The 18758-nt window shown below is 40.7% G+C and overlaps 1 protein-coding gene across 1 annotated transcript in view; it reads right to left on the reverse strand.

Moving 5' to 3' along the window:
* Dner (delta/notch like EGF repeat containing) overlaps positions 1 to 18758 on the reverse strand; it is a 277351-nt gene that overhangs the window by 64990 nt on the left and 193603 nt on the right. Inside the window, exon 8 of the mRNA XM_060368734.1 lies at positions 4359 to 4583. Coding sequence (XP_060224717.1) covers positions 4359 to 4583 — 225 coding nt within the window. The remainder of the gene's footprint in view (positions 1 to 4358; positions 4584 to 18758) is intronic.

The following is an 18758-nucleotide window of genomic DNA, read 5'->3' on the forward strand; positions in this document are numbered from 1 at the left end:
GAATTCCTGTCTTCGTCCCAGGAAGCCGGAGGAAGCTCCCGGGTTAATGAAGATGAAAGTCGTCTACTGTCCTTATCCCAGAATTTGAGAGCATCCAGATCCTCATTAGGGAGCTAAATGCTGTCCTATCTTTATAGGTGTGTTAAGTTTTCTGGCTGCTGCTCAATTACTATGAACAATTAAGTCTCATCTTTATCCTGTTTCCAGGCAGCGCTATCGGAATACTGATGTAGGCATCCCTGAGTATCACAGTAGAAAGTGAGACCAGCTGTGTCTCACAGGCCACACAGAACAGAAACACAGCCTGCGAGTGGGGCAAATGTAGAAAATAGGGGGAAACAGTGTCCAAGTCCTAGGAGTATGATTTTTTATAAAGACAATAGCAAAGGCATTTTGTTTGGAAGGAGCCTGATTTTCTTTCCTTTGCAGTCTGCATCTGGATGACATCACTCAATCAGTTGCCCCACAGTAGGGAAGAATTGGCTGGGAAATGTGGCCAACACTCAGTCCAGGTCGAGGGGCCTAATTGACTGGCGGTACATTGATGGTCGTGAAAGATACTATTCATAAAACTTAAATGTGACACATAATTTGCATGCAAACTGCTCACTCAAACGCGTTAGGGCCCCAAACCAGACAAAGAGAGCTGAACCCCGTCTTTTTCCAGTCAGCCACAGCTCTGGTACTGGTCGTCAGCAGCAATGACTTTCTAAAACAGCATCTAAAAGATGCCACCGTTCCACCAGAGTCACAAGAAGTCGTGTCACCACCAGCAAGCGCCTCGACCTGTTCCCACCAAACGCAGGCAGCATCGCCTAGACCTGACTTCTCCAGCCTCTGAGAGATTTCAATTTGCAATGTTTTAAAGAATGAGTGGCCTGTCACTTAAAACTGTCACTGGAAGTTGACATTTCAGCAATTACTCAGTGGTGACATTTTATTCTTTAGTATTAAAATGCCATCAGGAAACAGTAAGCTAAAACTGAGGCTTGGAAATAAAACCCCTGACACATGTGATTTGCAGTGATCAGAATGGCATGTGCTTTTTATTTTTTATTTTTTCAGATGAGAACTAATTGCCAATCTAGCATGATTTCAATCTGCTGCCATTTACAAAACAGGATCTGTTTGCTCTCTGTAAAGACGATCCAGCCCACCGCTCTGCAGCCAGACACCCAATTTCATCTATTCTTACAAGATTCAACTATTATGCAAACGAGTGGTAAAGCAATTACATACTGCAAAAAAAAAAAAAAATTAAGACAAGAAATTTCCCATTCACAGACCTGTCATGTTCACTTCTTAAAAATGTAAATTCCTGCCAGCTGTCTCAAGGCATATAAAGTCACATAAAGTCATTTCCCATGAAGTCACCCAGCCATCTGAGAGAGTTTTCCCCCTGGAGGCAACTGGGTGTCCCAAATATGATGAGCAAGCCCTCATGGGATTCCAGGACCCCACTGGAGGCGGCATAACAAATGAAAGTATTATGGAACAGAAGATGCGTTTTCTGTGGGCTTCAAAGGCACTTAGGAATTGTGCACACCCACAGGCGACTACCAATCTAAATGTTTCAAGTGGACATGGAGGAGGCTGGAACAGACAACAGAGGGGAAAGTAATTATAACTGGGAGCTATCTCAAAAGATGCTAACTGAAGACTCCCTGATAGGGTTGAAAGGGTAGCTTAACACGAAACAGAGGGACTGCACCGAAGCCCTCCCTCAAGCTCTCCACCCAAGGAGGAAACTGAGGCCCAGGAATACTCTGTACATGTTTCATGTTCATGCTGAATAGATGGGAGAGACCTGGTCCTTCTACTGCTGCCAATTGCCTCTCTCAGAGTAGAAGAGAAACAATGAGTAATGGATGTCTCTGCTTAGGATAACAATACATATGCAGACAGACAGACCCAAAGACAGTCAGGCAATTTATTTTCAAATAACTATGTTCTACTTGAAAAAAAAATTAAAAATATTAAATATGCTTACGAAAGAAAATAATTCAGAGCAGAAATTGAGGTTGTTTTCTGGTCTGTCCTGCTTGAGTATTCTCTCTGAGGCTTGTAGGAAAAGAAGACTCTCAGAGGCAGGAAACAGTCTATAGGGAAGTTCCTGACAGCAATCTTTCATTTCCAGTTGCCACTGAGAGAACCACCCCACAGGTGCCATGACATCTCTAGAGTGTTTGGGCACAGAGAGCCCTATTCGTGTCACGCGTGAGACCTGGTTCCATCCAGCATAACGGCACCTTGTTCAGTCTGCTCACACCAGGCTGTCCTAAGGATGCGCTTTCCAGGCAGGGAATCAGACATCCCTGCTCTGCCTCCTTCCCCAGAGTGAAGCTCTGCCATACATGGGCTTGAGTTCCCACACATGAAAACCAGACCCTCCAGGAGAGGCAGGTCAACCAAACTTCAAGCCGAGAAAGGTGATGCAGACCCTGAGAAGACAGGGGCATCACACACGGAATTGAGGCTACTTCCCTTCAAGGTTTACAAGTAACCCCCAAATATTACTGTGATCATTAATTGCACCTGTCTAGTTACCTAGATGATGGATCCAGATATTTTCTCTATATACATAAGACCCAAAAGCATTCTTCTCTTAGATGGTATTAAGATTGATATCAGAGTCTCTAAGTACAGCAGATGATTGTATAATATGGCCAAGACTCATACCAGCTCTTGGATGCCTTAAAAGCAAAGACTCAGGTTCTTGCAAAAAAAGAATTTTAGCTTCAAAGCACAACTCAGACATCGTGCCTGGGCTTGCAGCCTGCCAGCTTTCCCTACGAATTTTGGACTTGCCAGTCCCCACAATTGCATGAGCCAGTTACTTAAAATAAACCACTGTGTGTGTCTCTTCTGCTTCTCTGGAGAATCCTAACACTGTTACCAAGCAGATTAAACAGCCCCTCCTCTGTATTGCAGAACATGGAAGAAAGAAGAACTTGGCAAAATATCAGCTGCTTAGAAAACCGGAGAATTAGGAGTCTATGTGCAGAAAGCTTTGCATCACCTTTCAAAAGCTTAGCTGCATTTCCTGTTAACTCTTAATTGATTTGTGAGTATGAAATGTGGCCTTTGGAAGTTCTGAGCCTGGTGCTGAGGCCATAGAGCCAGAGGCATTGGGATTGAAATCTGGGCTGGGGCTCTCTAATGAGTACGAGGTCACATGTAAAGAGTGAGTTTCCAGAGGCTTTCCAGGTAAACGTAGCCCTGAAAGGAGGGGCCAAATATTCGACATATCTAGCTAAGAACCTAGGAAGACTGTCAGTCAGCAATGGCTCAGGAGTACAACTGCTGATTCAAATCACTGAAATATATATATATATATATATATATATATATATATATATATACATATATATATATATATACCTTTCTCTCACTCCTTGGGGTTGAGTATCACCACAATCATCAGCATATCATGTCACTGAAGGATGAGAAAACATCCCAAACAGTGCATCACTGGGTGATTTCATCTTTGTGCAAACATCACTGAGAATGTTCCACACATGCTCAGATGGTGAGGATGTCCAGAAGCTTTTCAACCCTATGGACCAGCTATGTATGTGCAGCATGTTGTAACAAAAGATCTCTCTGAGGTCTGTGACTGTGTCACACTGTAAAGATGATGGGACTCAGAGAAACAAACTCAGTCCCGGAAGAGAGATGGAGTAAGAGAGAGCAGGCAACCCAGGAGGAGAGCACAGCCAGGGATCAGTGAAAGCAGGTACTGGCTAGCCACAGTGACTGGTCAGGGACTTAATTACTTCATGTGCTGGGAAGTAATGTGAAGATTTAGCTCATGGAAATGAGGGAAGGAAAGAGCTACCTACCCACACGCTCTTTTCAGACACACTGTTAGACTGGAAAGACACAGACGAGAACCAGTCATCACTCTTACTTTGAAACTTCCACAATCTAAGTAAGTATCAGTAACGAGAATGCAAAGGATTTTCTAGAAAATGAATGACGAAGCTATTGAATGTTTACAGGGAAAGTCGGGTGTAGCACGCTGCTCACGGGGTAAGAATTTCAATCGACAGTGCAGTGATAAATGGACTGCATTGTGCTTTCCCTGGACACTAAAGTTGTGCTAGAAGATTCAGGCCAGTTTAAATGTCTTCATTCTGCCTTCTAACTTTCTCACAATGAACATGAATGGCCCGTGAGTAAAAGAAAAGGCCTGTTTGAGGCTCTACCAAAAGTGAGTCTGAGGAGTAGATGTGCACCGATGAGTGGAATTCATCTGCGAATATCACACTCTGTGGCGTGAACACACTTGGCTCACACGCGAGCACAAGCTGACAGGCCTTCCAGGAAAGGCTTTGCTGTCTGCAGGGAGGACCCACCTGGATCACAGAGGCACTTGTAGCTGGTGCCCACGCTGCGGCAGATGCCATGGGCACATGGGCTGAGGGCGCAGAAGTCCACGAGCTGGGCACACGTGGGCCCTGTGAAGCCGGGGCTGCAGCTGCAGGTGAAGTGGACTCCGTCCACGTGGCAGGTGCCGTTGTTCTGGCACGGAGACGACACGCAGGGGTCCACCTTCTCTTCGCAAGCGGGGCCGAAGTAGCCTGCAGGAAAGAGGGCATGAAGGGGCTTTCAGATTTTCAAAACCACACTGGAGATGTAGCTCATTGGGAGGAGTAAGCTGCCCAGCAGAGACTAAGCCCTGAGTTCACTCCCCAGCACTGCGCAAACCAAACATGGTGGCACAGCCCCAGAATCCCAGCACTAGGGAAGCAGAGGCCAGGGCTTCAGCAGTTCAATGCCATCCTCGGGGATATAGAAAGTCTGGGGACACATGGGATAGATGAGACCCTGTCTCAAAGAGTAAAAATTTAAAAACTTAAAACATGTTTGCATACAATTCGCCGATTCAGATGTCCCAGCCCACTGAGACCTGTAATATCGTTTATCTTAGACTTGGCAACCTATGTCAAAATATCAAATGCTGTGATTTTATGCTTGTGGAAACACAAAACGTATGACTGCTTGGAGGTACAGCATGTGTGGTCTACATGCACGTGGCATGTGTCTATGTAGACAGTGATTACCTGAAAGTATAAGATGTAATACTAACGTAAAAGAGAAAAACCCGTGTAAAATAATGGTGATGACATCTTGCCCATCCTTATCATTGGTCTTCTATACAATTTCTTGAAAACACATATCCCATTTAAGTACATAATATCTAGATTATAATTCTTTCTCCCAAAATGTACAAGTCGGTGTTTTCAATAAATGTATTTAGATGTTCCACCCAAAAGATGCAATATGTATGTAAAAAAACATTTTAAAGATTGATTCTGGTGATGTGGTCCCATCCATTCTTCCAGCGCGATGCCATTTGGAAATAGATAGTGGCTGAGCACCATTGCATGCCACAGGATGAGTGAGTCACCTAAACATGACACTAAGAACAAGGGCAGATTCAGAAGACAACATGTCTTATCATGCTGCTATGTAGAGATGTCTAGAAAAAGAACCCGTGAAAATGTAGGATTTAGATATGTGGAGCCTGTTCCTGGCATACGAAGAGAGGCTGGGGACACCAGACATGGGTGGTCCACTGGGTTGAAGGAAATGTTCAAAAGTGGTCCAGGCCCACAGCTGCACACCTGCATGGATTTTCTGAAAATGCTGAACTGAGCAGTTGAGAAGAACGAATTATAATCTAGAAATTATGCATGCAAGCATGCTTTATGATATAATATTATGTAAAGCTGTTATGTATTTTAATTTTAAATGAGAATATCAGATAAGTGTTTTTTATTGTTTTCTGTATACATAATTTGGCATTTCTCAGGCTAAAAACTTACATATACATATAAGTGTGGGCACATTTCTTCAGCCACCCAGGAGTATGTATTCAGCACTGATACAACCTTAAGCTTCTTTGTACTTCAGGATTAATTTGAATAATTTGAAAATTGAATAAATATTTAAGTTTTAGAAATTAAATTAAGCAATGTTACTCATGCATACTTTTCCTGTGACATTCCACTTTTCTTATCTATGTTTTGTTTATATTTACTTATATATACACATAATTCCTTAGTGACAACTTCTATAGTTATTGCTAAGAATATAGTGAATCTATAAAAATGAACAATAATAACCAGATTTAATTATCTGAAGCACCACGCATAAGTGGGTATAATTGGCTCGGAATCATTCTGAGTAGATATAGAAAAAGAAATTAAGTGACATTCAACATTTTATAAACTTCTAGCTTTTAAATTTTAGAAATCAAACTAATGATGTAACATACAATCAATTTACATAATGCGTGAATTCTCTGAAGAGTCCCCTTGTGTGGAATATTTTTCTATCTTTCATGTGTTCCATTCTACTCTGCTAAAAAGAAGATACTTCAAAACTTAGCAACACATGACAACACTGTAAAGTATCCTTACTTAACAATTCATTTGAAAAAATAAAACTATCTAGTAATATCTTAATTTTAGAGCAAAATTAATTCTCCCAGTTTGGGTCTAAAAAATGCACTATGGCCATTTGAATTATTAAAGATATAACTTGGCTCTGTGTATGGGCACTGAGAAAGTAATTCTTATTTTCTTAATCTAAGGAGACAGGTTTGGGAGATTACCTGACCAAGTCAACCCACAAGTTGTATCAGCCAGACAGAGGCTCTGGGTTTTAGCTTTTGCTTAAGAAGAGACGGAGCTTTTCCTCCAAATGACTGAATGATGAATTGGTGAGAGCCACAGCGGACCTCCCAGACACATTGGGGCTGAGGCTCCTAGGAACTCACAAGGACTATGGCAGCCTGTTCATGACCTGCACAGGTTCCAGCCAGATAAAATCCTATCACTAAGGGACGTGGACACAAGTGCCACCCCCAACCAAGCAGCAGCTGCCCAGGGGAAGATCTGTCACTGGGCGTCAAAGAGACCCCAAGGCAAACGGGGCTGAGGCTCAGGAGAAGCTGACAACATGAAACGAATGCCACGTTTTTGACTGTTTGTGCTTTTGTTTTGATATTTTTAAGAGAGAGAAAGGACATGCAGTTGGATGGATAGGGAGCATAGAATAACCTAGGAGGGGTGGGATGGGGAAAATAGGATATACATTGTATGAAAAAAAAAATTAAAGCAAAAGAAAATCATGAAACACTCCTGGAATGTAAAGACACCCTAAGTTAGGAAAACCTCCCATTTTATGGACTGGAATAATAAATATTGTTAACATACCTGTGTGACTTACAGGCCAATGCAATCCCCATCAAAACACTGATGGCATCACAGAACATCAACACCAACACCAAACACTAAAATTCATGTGGAAGCACAAAAGACCCCAAGTAGCCAAAACAATCTCAAACCTGATGAACAAAGCTGGATGTGATACAGCATCTGACTTACTGAAACACAACAAAACCACGGTACCCAAAACAGCATGGCACTTGGAAGCACAGTCCAACAAAACTCAGGAGGAACTCTAAAAACAAAGCCACAAGCCTACAGCCAACTGATTCTCGGTGAACATCAGAACATCCCTGAGCAGGATAAACACGGCTGAGAAAACTGGATAGCTACTCACAGAGGACTGAAACTGACCTATTATCTCCAAAAGTCAACTCAAAATGAAGGCAAAATGAACTGGGTTCAATTACCACCTCTGCCCACTAACCTGTGACCCAGAACTGAATCCCTCTGGCTCATTTTCATATCTGCTATTTGGATTTATTATGGATCTTAGATGCAAGCATAGTAACTCTCAAATACTGTTTGCTAACAGTTAGTATATGGCTGCCAGAGACCATGTGGATGGCACCAGTATGGACCGCGATGGGAAACACAAGAAGAGGCTTTGCACTCAGGGTTTTCAGTTCAGCTGGGTTGCTGGACAGCTGAAGCATTTAGGAATAAAAGGAAGAAGAGAAAGCTGTGCCAGATTTTGAAAGTTCTCTGGCTTTAACTAGCAAACTCTGCATTTCCTTCTATTGCTCAAGCCATTGTTATCTTATTCATGTGACATCCTTTTGTAAATGACTCACTTCTTCCTCAGCTGCCCCCTACATGACCTTCCTAGGAGAACAGGGACAGGGTTTTGTAACACCAGAAATGGAAAGCCAAATAAATAAATAAAAATTAATCTCCTTATAAGCTGTCTGACCTAGGACAAAGTATTTTATCATTTTGGGCTCTATTTCCTTACCTACAAAATGATGGATGGTACCCAATAAATGTTGGATTCAAATTCCTTTAAGCTGTGAGTCCTATACTTTGTATGTATACTCAGAGAGTGAGTGTAGAAAAACTGGAAGGAAGCTGGCCTGTTAGGCAATCTCTGGAACATAATCAAATTTCACATTTGACCAGAGTCCCCCAGGGCCATATTCCTAAACATGTCTAAGGATGTTTTCTGGAATCAGGAGGTGCTCACACACAGCTCTTTAAACACATGCAGTTATTGGGCCACCCTGCAAGGCAAAGTGGGTGAGCTCTCAGGATAACAGCTGTGGGATGAGGTGCAAGAATTGATCAGAAGGACATCTGAGCAAGCTCAACGGCAGTCTGTTGAAACCGTGCTTATTCATGCAAGTATTTAGAAGTGCATGCTCTGTTCCAAGGCTTTTATTATATTGACTCAGAACTGTGTGTGTGTGTGTGTGTGTGTGTGTGTGTGTGTGTGTACACTATCATACATGATTGGATATATATAAATAATATATGATTAGAACTCATAAACCCCATGTGTACTATTATTTCTTCACTTTAAATGGTAAAATAGACACAGGAAGATCGAGAACTTTGCCTAAAGGCACACAATTAGAAAAAGACAGAGTCATATTTGAACCCGGGATTCTCAAGCCAAAATTCTGTTGTACTATTCAACCATCCCAGGTTACAGAAAAAAAAAAAAGAAGTTATAAGAAGAAATGAGTGCTAGTATCTGTCTTAAAGCCTCAGTTATTGGATGCTACTTAACCTGTATCTATCTCCCTACTTCCTACATTATAAAACTTCAGCTCTTACAGAGTTAATAAAATGTAACTAATAATAACAAACAATAAAAAAAAAACTTCAGCTCAAATAGCTACACAAAATAATAGCCACACTCAATACCCTCTGCTATAATTATGTATTGACCTGTTACTCCATTCTGGATAGTGAGATATATTTTTAAATGATCTGAGGTCACATCTGAAATCATCAACATGGACAAAATATTCATTGAACAAGCAGAAAGAATTAAAAAACACATAGGAACATCAATGACAAACTACTGCAAATCAAAAATTAAGAGAAAATATTAAACAAGGTCTACTGAATCAGATCAATGATTAAATTAAATGTAAATGGACTAATACTCTAAAGTAAAAGGCAGAGTTTCTTAGATTGCATTAAAAAATCCAGCAATTTCTATGTGTTCTCTAAAAGAAGGGTAAAACATTAAAAACAAATAAATAACATAGTCAATACATCCATAGTGGATTTTAGACTAGCTTGAGCTATATAACAAGATCTTATTTCATCAAAAAATATATTAGACATGAAAAGGATTCTTAATATAAAAAGCATGCAATTCATCAGGAAAATCTAATTGTCAAAAATGTGTAGGTATCTAATTAAGACAGTTTCAAATACATAGAGAAAAAAAACCAAAAATCATACAAAAAAGACTTTTCATAGTGCTTAATGGAGTAAATTGACAAAATCAATGACTATATACAATATCTGAATAATATATTCCTTTCATAACATTTGATATAATTTGATAATTTCAATAAATATGAAAAAAATTATTATCCAAAATAAACATTCATTCATTACTTTAAAACAGAAAGAAAAAACTTTAGAGAACTAAAATAGATGTTAATTTCCTCTTGGAAATAGCATCATATCTAGCAGTATGGTAATGAATATCCCCCGTTATAAAGAACAAAGAAAGGATTCTACCCTATATACCTATATTCAATATTTCACTATATGTAAAAGGCAAGTAAAAGCTTAAAGCATATAAGAAAAACAGCATGACTATATTATTTAGCAATCTATGATTTTATGCAAAGAAAACCAAAGGAGCTTATAATAAAAACCATTGAGCCATGGGTAAAAATAACAAACTATCAGGACAAGCCAATATATAAAAATGAAACTATTGAGTCATGAGTAAAAATAACAAACTATCAGGACAAACTGTATTTTTGTTGACTAGCGATAAGCAACTAAAAATGAGTTTAAATGCCATTTAAAATATTATCAATAAAACCTACAAGAGGTTGGAGAAATTGCTCCGTGATTATGATTGCTTGCAACTCTTGCAGAGAATAGAGTTTGGTTCCTAGAACCCAAATGGCAGTTTAAAACCATCTGAAACTACAATTCCAAAGATCTAATGCCCTCTTTAGACCTCCATGGACACCAAGCATGCACACGGTTCTTACACATACATGCAGGCAAAACACTCCTGGAAATAAACTAAAAATAAATATTTTTTTAAAAAATAAAATAGAAGTGAATTTAACAAGAGATATTCAAGAAACCTACACTGAAAACTATAAAATATTACTTAAAATTTTAAATGTCCAAATAAAATGGTTATACCATGTTCATGGACGTGAAATACCCAATGTCATGAAAACGTAAATTATCCCAAACTCCTTAACTATGATAGCAGTTATTTGAGCTATCTGCTATTTGAAATGCAATCAAATTCTCATTGATAATCCATGTCAGTATAATCAAGTAACACCCATCTCAGCGTCCTCATCTGTGAAAGACAGAAGTCTGAAAGAAGGCTTGAGATCTTGAGTTTGGAATGGAATAGGGAGTTCTATGTATATGGAAGTTAATTCCATATACATTCAACAGGTTAATGACAAAAGAAAAAAAATTAAACTGAGCCTCATCTGACTCCAGAACTATTTCCTTAAGACCCACGCATTGCCTCACACTGGAGTGCATCTATAAAAGCACCTGGCTAGTTGAAAGTTCTAGCACACAAAACCCTGTCTGAGCCAGGCATGGAAGGGCATGCTTGCACTCCCGATTCTCAGGAGGTAATCTGCGGGATGAAGGACTCATTCAGGCTGGTGGTCTAAGAGGCTACAGTTGATCAAGTCATGACAGTAGGTGACAACTAACCACTCTGTGCAGTCAGGAAGCAGAGAGGGATGGATCCCAGTGCTCAACAAGCTCTCTGGCTTCTTTCCCCCTGTTATTCATTGGGTTTCCAGGCCATATTCAGGGAGTACCAATGCACGTGTGTACCAACACACACACACAAAATGAATAATTAAGAAAATACGCAGAGGACAGCAAGTGGAATACAGCTTTGTGGAGTATTGTAGCAGAAATAGTAAAAATTCCTAGTAAACAGTAGTAGTGCTGAGTGTTCCACATTTTTAGTTGCGGTTCTCTGGGTTAATCACCACCTACTGTAAAAAGAAGCCTTTCTGATGGGGTTTGAGAAATAAACTAACCTATGGTTATAACAATAAGTCATTAGGAGTTGGCTTTATACTATGTCCCTTTAGCAGAGTTCTAGTAGGAAGTTCCCCCTAGGACCTAGAACCGACAGGCTCTTGACCCAGAGAATGATGGTATAGGTTGCATCTTGTTGAGCAGCCCTCCTTAAATTCAATCAGAAAGTGGTTGATTATTTCCATGACCTTCATGCCACTATTGTATCCATGGCTTTTATTTCTAGACTGGTCTTTATTGTAGTTTTCAGGGTTGACAGCTGGATAAGATTAATGATAACCTTTATCCCCTAGAAAAGAGCAGGGACCTATCCAGCACTATGAAAGCTAGCCAGCAGGGATATCAGCTTGATCTCTCCACGTTCTATGATTTCAGTATGTGCCATCTTCACAATAGGGTCTTACCATTAGGTTCTGTGATATCTATATCACAGAAACTCCTTCCAAGACTCGGGACTAATTAGGGAAGAGGAGGCAGAAAGACTGTAAGAGCAAGCGGTGGTTGCTCTTTTGACTTTTGACAATGTGTGCAAGACCTGTGCAAACTGGAGTCAGACAAAGCCTCTGCACTGAGGGAAGATATGGTCATGAAATACCACTGCTGACTGGTGAACTAAAAGCAATTGATAGCTGACAGGAGAAGGTGAATTTTTCTTCAGGTGGGCCCACATACCCAAGATTGTATAGGCAACACCAACTGGCTAACTGGACTTGATGAGTGGGTATAAAAAGAGAACACAAACTTGGAGGAGTATGTCATGGGGTAGATCTGGAAGGAGTTTGGACAGGGTGAATATGATCAAAATGTAATGTATGAAATTCTCAAAAGAATTACTAAAAACTTTTAAAATAGAAATTCTGAAATAACCAAAGATTACCAAATTATATGAGAGCAAAAATACAGAGTCCCAACTAGAAGGTAATGAGAAAACTGTATTTGAATTTAAAATCCTCCTTAGAGAGGAGTAAATGAGAAACTATTTGATAGTGTCAACCAACAAGTGCAGAGAGAATGACCACAGAAGCACCTCTTGTGTGCAATAGGAGGTTTCAAGTTGTTCAGACAGATATCAGAAAATGTTAGGAAGAAAACTATCTCTAGAGAAAAACTCAGTCCCTAATATGTGGACACAATGTTACCAGATAAGTGATTTCAAAGGATGGTTGCAAAAAAGAAAAGATAGATTGGAGAGCTAAAATGCACACAAACAAAACAGATCTGCAGAAGAAACCAACCAGGGAAGGAAGGCTGTAAAAAAGAAAGAAAGGGGGCTGGAGAGATGGCTCAGAGGTTAAGAGCACTGGCTGTTCTTTCAAAGGTCCTGAGTTCAATTCCCAGCACCCACATGGTAGCTCACAACCATTTATAATGAGATATTGTGCCTTCTAGTGTGCAGATGTACATGCAGGCAGGATACTGTGAACATAATAAATAAATCTTAAAAAAATAAAATAAAATAAAGCAGAGAGTAAAAAAGAAAGAAAGAAGAAATGTATCCAGATGACTCTGCCTTCAAATTTTTGTTTGAACCAATATTTACATGACTGTCTGCTGGATATGCATTATACAAATAAAAATAAAATGACCTTGCGGTACAAACATTGTGAAAAGCAGGTATTTAAGACCAAAAGAAATCAGTTGTGTGATATTTTAAACTGCAAGACAAGTGAAGTCATTCTGTGTAGTGTCAGAAATATAAATCGTTTGCAGAATTAGTAAGAGAGCATATGAAATAAAGCTGGTACTATAAAAGCAACTCCCATGGAGGAATTGACGTGCATAAACCTATAAAGCTTAACCCTAATGAATGGTTCAAGCCACACCTGGGAGTCTTTCTAATCCTTTCCTTTGTGAATACCCAAATCAATCAATGGGTCTTGTAGCTCCCACTGACAAAACATATCCTGAACTCAATAACTCTTCTCTTGCTCCTCAGCCACCACCCCAAAGTACAACCATTTCTTCCCTGACACAAGTTTCCTCTGGTGAAAGCCCCTGGTCTAGCTTAGCCACACAACCAATTGTCCGCAATATGAGACTAGCTTTCATAAAATGCAAATGTTGTCACACTTCCAATCATCTCTGAATAATACCAACTCCCTTCCATGGGCAGCATGTCCTGTGTGTGTTAACTTGGCCGACCAGTCTGATGTTTCATTTTCTAGCAGCTGGCCCCAATGGCTTCCATTCAGTTCCCAGATATACTTTGGTACACTAATCCTAGAGCCTTGCTGCCTTTCTGGAAATTCTTGCTACATGTGGTCTCCTCTCTCCCTCTCTCTCTTACTCTTGTATCCCTCACACTCTCCACTCTCTCCACTCTCTCTGTGCTATGCTCATGTTTGTATTGGATGTGCCCACCTATGTGTGTACTCTGTGTGTGTGTGTGTGTGTGTGTGTGTGTGTGTGTGTGTGTGTAGATCAAAAGTCAGCACTAACTATTGTCTTCTCTGGATCTCTATACCAAAATTTTTTGAGACAGAATCTCTCACTGAACTTTGAACTCATCCATTTAGCCAGTCTTGCTGGCCAACAAGCTCTAAGGACCTTCCTGACTCCACCACACCCTACCCCTAAGCATTGGCTCACTACAGAGCCCAGCCTTTATGTGGGTGCTGTGAATCCATACTTGAATCCTTGTGCTTGCATGGCTGGCAGTTTGCTGACTGAGTCATCTCCCCAGCCCCTTTGAGCTTTCATCCTTGGGTCACATATTAGACATACCTCCCCTGATGACTCCAATCTCATTGAATTTCTGTCATAATACTCCACTAGTTACTCTCATAGCATTTGTCTTATTAGAAATGACATAGCTGTGCATTGGCTCACCTACCATCTGTTTTTCCGCCCTCAATGAGACCACAGCCTTTCTGGAGAAGAATAAATGTTGGATCCTCTTATCACTGAGTCTCTGCAGCACAGTACTTAAGTTATTAGAAGCACTGAATAAGTACTTATAGAGTGAATAAGTGTACAAATGAACAGATGGGGAAGAAAACATATTCTAATAGAATCATTACACAATAGAGTAATCAGAGAAAGAAAACTGATAAACATGAATTGGGTTATAGAGGTAACAATGAAGAAATAGGAAAAGGATGAATATTAGTCATCAGATATTGTGATTACAGGTATATAAATGAATAACCACTGAACAGAAACAAAGGTAGAGTTTAGTTCTGAGTGTGCTCTGGATGGTGCAGCAAAGTAAGAAGAAGGTTCACTTAGGAGCTCATTCCTCAGTGAGAGCACCCAGAATGCACAGGAGATGCTGGGAGATATTGCACTGTCTCTTCCCACAGATACTGGAATGATTCTGCAATACATAAAGGGTTGGAGGGACAGCCCCAGCCACAGTTATGGGGTTGGTATGTGGCACCAGCAGTTAGAAGAAGAAAGAGCTGAGCTTTGTGCTGGGCTCTAAAGAAAGCCTGAGATTTGACTCAGAAGACAAGGAAGAGGAACAATGTTGGACTTGGAGAAGGGATTGTTGACAAATGCATACAGAAAAGTTCATTGCAAGCACATTTGCTCTCTCTTTAAGAAAACAGACAGTTATGTATAATAAAGAGAAGCGGGACTATCTAAAAAAAATCAGCTACAAAACTGTCAGATGTAGGAGGTCCAATAAGGCTGCAGTTAAAATGTGACTGGGTGTAAAGGTAGACACTGGCATTCCAACTAACTGGCAGCCTGAGGCTAGACAACCAGTCATCTGAGTTTGAGACCAATCTAACAATGTGGCAAGACTTTAGATAGATAGGTATGTAGGTAGGTAGATGATGGAAAAATGATAAGTAGATTAGATAGATAGATAGATATACATATACACAGAGAGAGAGATAGACAGACAGATGGATAGATAGAGACAGACAGGCAGATAGGCATACCAACAGACAGACAGCTATGACTTTAAGAACCCATTTTCGTTTCTTTTAAAAGAGTATTTCAATGATTCTTCAAAGACATTCACCTAAAATCTAAAATAATTACCTTTTGGGGAAAGAATCATAGGACATTTTTCTTTGAGACTGCTTGAGTATAGATTTTTTGGTAATTCTGAGTAAATGCTTAAAATTATTTAAAATACTATATACCATCTCCAGCTATCATAGAAGAGTAGACTCTGGTCAAATGAAATGGAAATGGCCCATGGCTTGGAGACCCCAAATGGATGCCTGAGGTCACCATACCCAGAAGCTTCATTCACTGCAAACTTGACTTGTAATACATTCCCCATACAAATAAAATTACAATCACACATAAATGGGAAAATTCTAAGTGAGACAATCAAGAAGAAAAGAAAAATCTATCTCAATAAAAAACAAAAAGTAGCTTAGGAAAAGCATAAATAACAAGAGATGATGCTGTCACAAGAGATGAAATTGGGTCAAAAAAAAAAAAAAGACATTGAACATCCCTACAATACTGACTAAGTCTTGAGGGATCTAAGATGGTGATGCTGGGAGGGTACTGTCTGAGATGCAGGACAGCAGTGTTGGCACAGTGACCAAGACACTGAACTCTGGGGCCTAAAACACCAGCAACTGTGTTTCCCAGGTGAGAGGAAACCCCATGGTATGGGAATTAATAGGGTCCATTCTCAGGTCACCCAGCTAAAACCCAGAAGAGTTGCCGGGTCCCAGCAGGCACTTGGTTGCCAGCCCACAGCCACACGCCTGCGTGTCCTGATCACCTAACCAGGCTGAACTGTGGGCACCAAAACACCAGAGACTGGGATTTCCAGTCACAAGAAAATCCCACAATGAAGGAAGCAAATGGGATCAACCTCGGTTCACCTAGTCAATCCATGGAAGAGGTCCCAGGAACAGCAGGCGCACAGCCACCAGCCCAGAGACCTGCTGCCCACAGGACTCACTGTCCAGACAGAACTGTGGGCCCCAGAGAACCAGAGACTGGGTTTCCCTGTCAGGAGGGAACCCCACAGTGAGGGAAATGGCAGGTCCCAGCTTAGAGCACTCAGCTGACCCCACCACCACACACACACACAGAAGAGTTCTTGGGAAACATTCCTAGGTTCCTGCAGGTGCCCAGTTGCCAGCTTGGAGCTACCACTTGCCTGTACCTGCGTGCTCTATGTGCCACCCCAGAATGAATTGTGGACCCCAAAACACCACAGAGTGGGTCTGCCTGTTGAGAGGAAACTCCACGGTGGGGAAGAAACATCTGGTCCAACCTCAGGACACCCAGGTCTGGAAAAGTTTCTGGGTCCCTGCAGGCTCCAGGCTTTAGCCTCCTGCTGCAACGCATGAGAGCTATGCTTACCTGCCACTGATTACTGCTTGGGTACTGGGGCAGAGAGCTCTAACCTCAGACCTAAAGAAGCATGGGATCCCCGAGATCAGCCACCAGATACCGCTCCAAGGGGCAACCAGTTATCCCTAACTAAACTGAACAAATCGCGGGGTGCTCAGGTTCTTCAAGAGGGCTTGCCTAGGAAACAGTGAAAAACAACAGCAGCAGCTCACTAAATTCAGAGCAAGAAACCCAGCAGCAGGGCAGCTGTCTCCAGGACTTCTCTGGGTGAGAGGAGAGCCCCCCCTGACTAACAAAGACCACAGTTATCACTCAGGTCTATACGCCTGAGGTGAGCTGCGGCAACTCCTGAGAAACACTGACCATTCAGTGACCATACCCAAAAAGCTGAGGTGGCTTCCTTTAGGAAAAATCACCCCAGGATTCCAGGAAGCACCAGAAACTAACAGCCAACACCTAAGATAGCCCATGGATAGAGGCCAGGGAAAAAGGCCAAGTATAATACAATGGCAAACCCCTCAGAATCACACCTGACTTCTCAACAGAGACTATGAAAACCAGAAGGGCTTGGACAGATATCATGCAGACCCTAAGAGAACGCAGGTTTCAGCCCAAGCTACTATACCCAGCAAAACTCTCAGTCATCATAGATGGAGAAAACAAGATATTCAATGACAAAAACAAATTTAAACAATACCTACCCACAAATCCAGCATTACAGAAGATGTGAGAAGGAAAAACACAGCCCAGGAAAACTAACTACATTCAGGAAAACATAGGAACTAAATATCCTCACTACAGCAAAACTAAAAGTAGCCAAGTACACAAACACACTACCACAACCAACAGCAAAATCAAAGCATCTAACAGCCATTGGTCATTAATCTCCCTCAACATCAATGGACTCAACTCTCCAATAAAAAGACACAGACTAACAGAATGGATACGTAAAAAGGACTCAACAATTTGTTGCATACAAGAAACACACCTAAGTCACAAAGATAGATATTACCCGACAGTAAAGGGCTGGAAGAAGCAAATGGACCCAAGAAGCAAGCAGGAATAGCCATTCTAATATCTAATAAAATAGATTTTCAACCAAAATTAATCAAAAGAGATGGGGAAGGTCACTTCATACTCATTAAAGGAAAATTCCACCAAGAAGACATTACAATTCTGAATATCTATACCCCAAATACAAGAGCACCCTCATTTGAAAAAGAAACATTAATAAAACTGAAACCATGCATAGATCTCCACACATTAAAAGTGGGAGACTTTAACACCCCACTCTCAACAAAGGACAGGTCAACAAGACAGAAATTAAACAAAGAAACAATGACTCTGACAGAGGTCATGAACCAAATGGACTTAACAGACATCTACAGAACCTTTCATCCAAATATAAAAGAATTTACCTTTTTCTCAGCACCTCATGGAACCTTCTCCAAAATAGACCATACAGTTGGTCACAAAGCAAGCCTCAACAGATACAAGAAGATTGAAATAGTCCCTTGTATCCTGTCTGATCACAATGGTCTAAAGCTGGACCTCAACAACAACAGAAATAGCAAAAAGTCTACACACACATGGAAATTGAACAACTCACTACTCAATGACAGCTGGGTCAGGGGAGAAATAAAGAAAGAAATCAAAGACTTCCTAGAATTCAATGGAAATGAAGGCACAACATACCCAAACTTATGGGACACAATGAAAGCAGTGCTAAGAGGAAAGTTCATAGCACTAAGTACCTTCAAGAAATAATTTGAAACATCTCATACAAACAACTTAAAGGCTCACCTGAAAGCACTAGAAAAAAAGAAGTAGATATACTCAAGAGGAGTAGACAGCTGAAAATAATCAAAATGAGGGCTGAAATCAATAAATAAGAAACAAATAAAACAATTCAAAGAATCAATAAAATCAAGAGCTGGTTCTTTGAGAAAATCATCAAGACAGACAAAACCTTAGCCAAAGAAACTTAAAGGCAGAGAGATACCATCCAAATCAACA

This window comes from Meriones unguiculatus, chromosome 15 (assembly GCF_030254825.1).
Source record: "Meriones unguiculatus strain TT.TT164.6M chromosome 15, Bangor_MerUng_6.1, whole genome shotgun sequence".
Lineage (NCBI taxonomy): Eukaryota > Metazoa > Chordata > Mammalia > Rodentia > Muridae > Meriones > Meriones unguiculatus.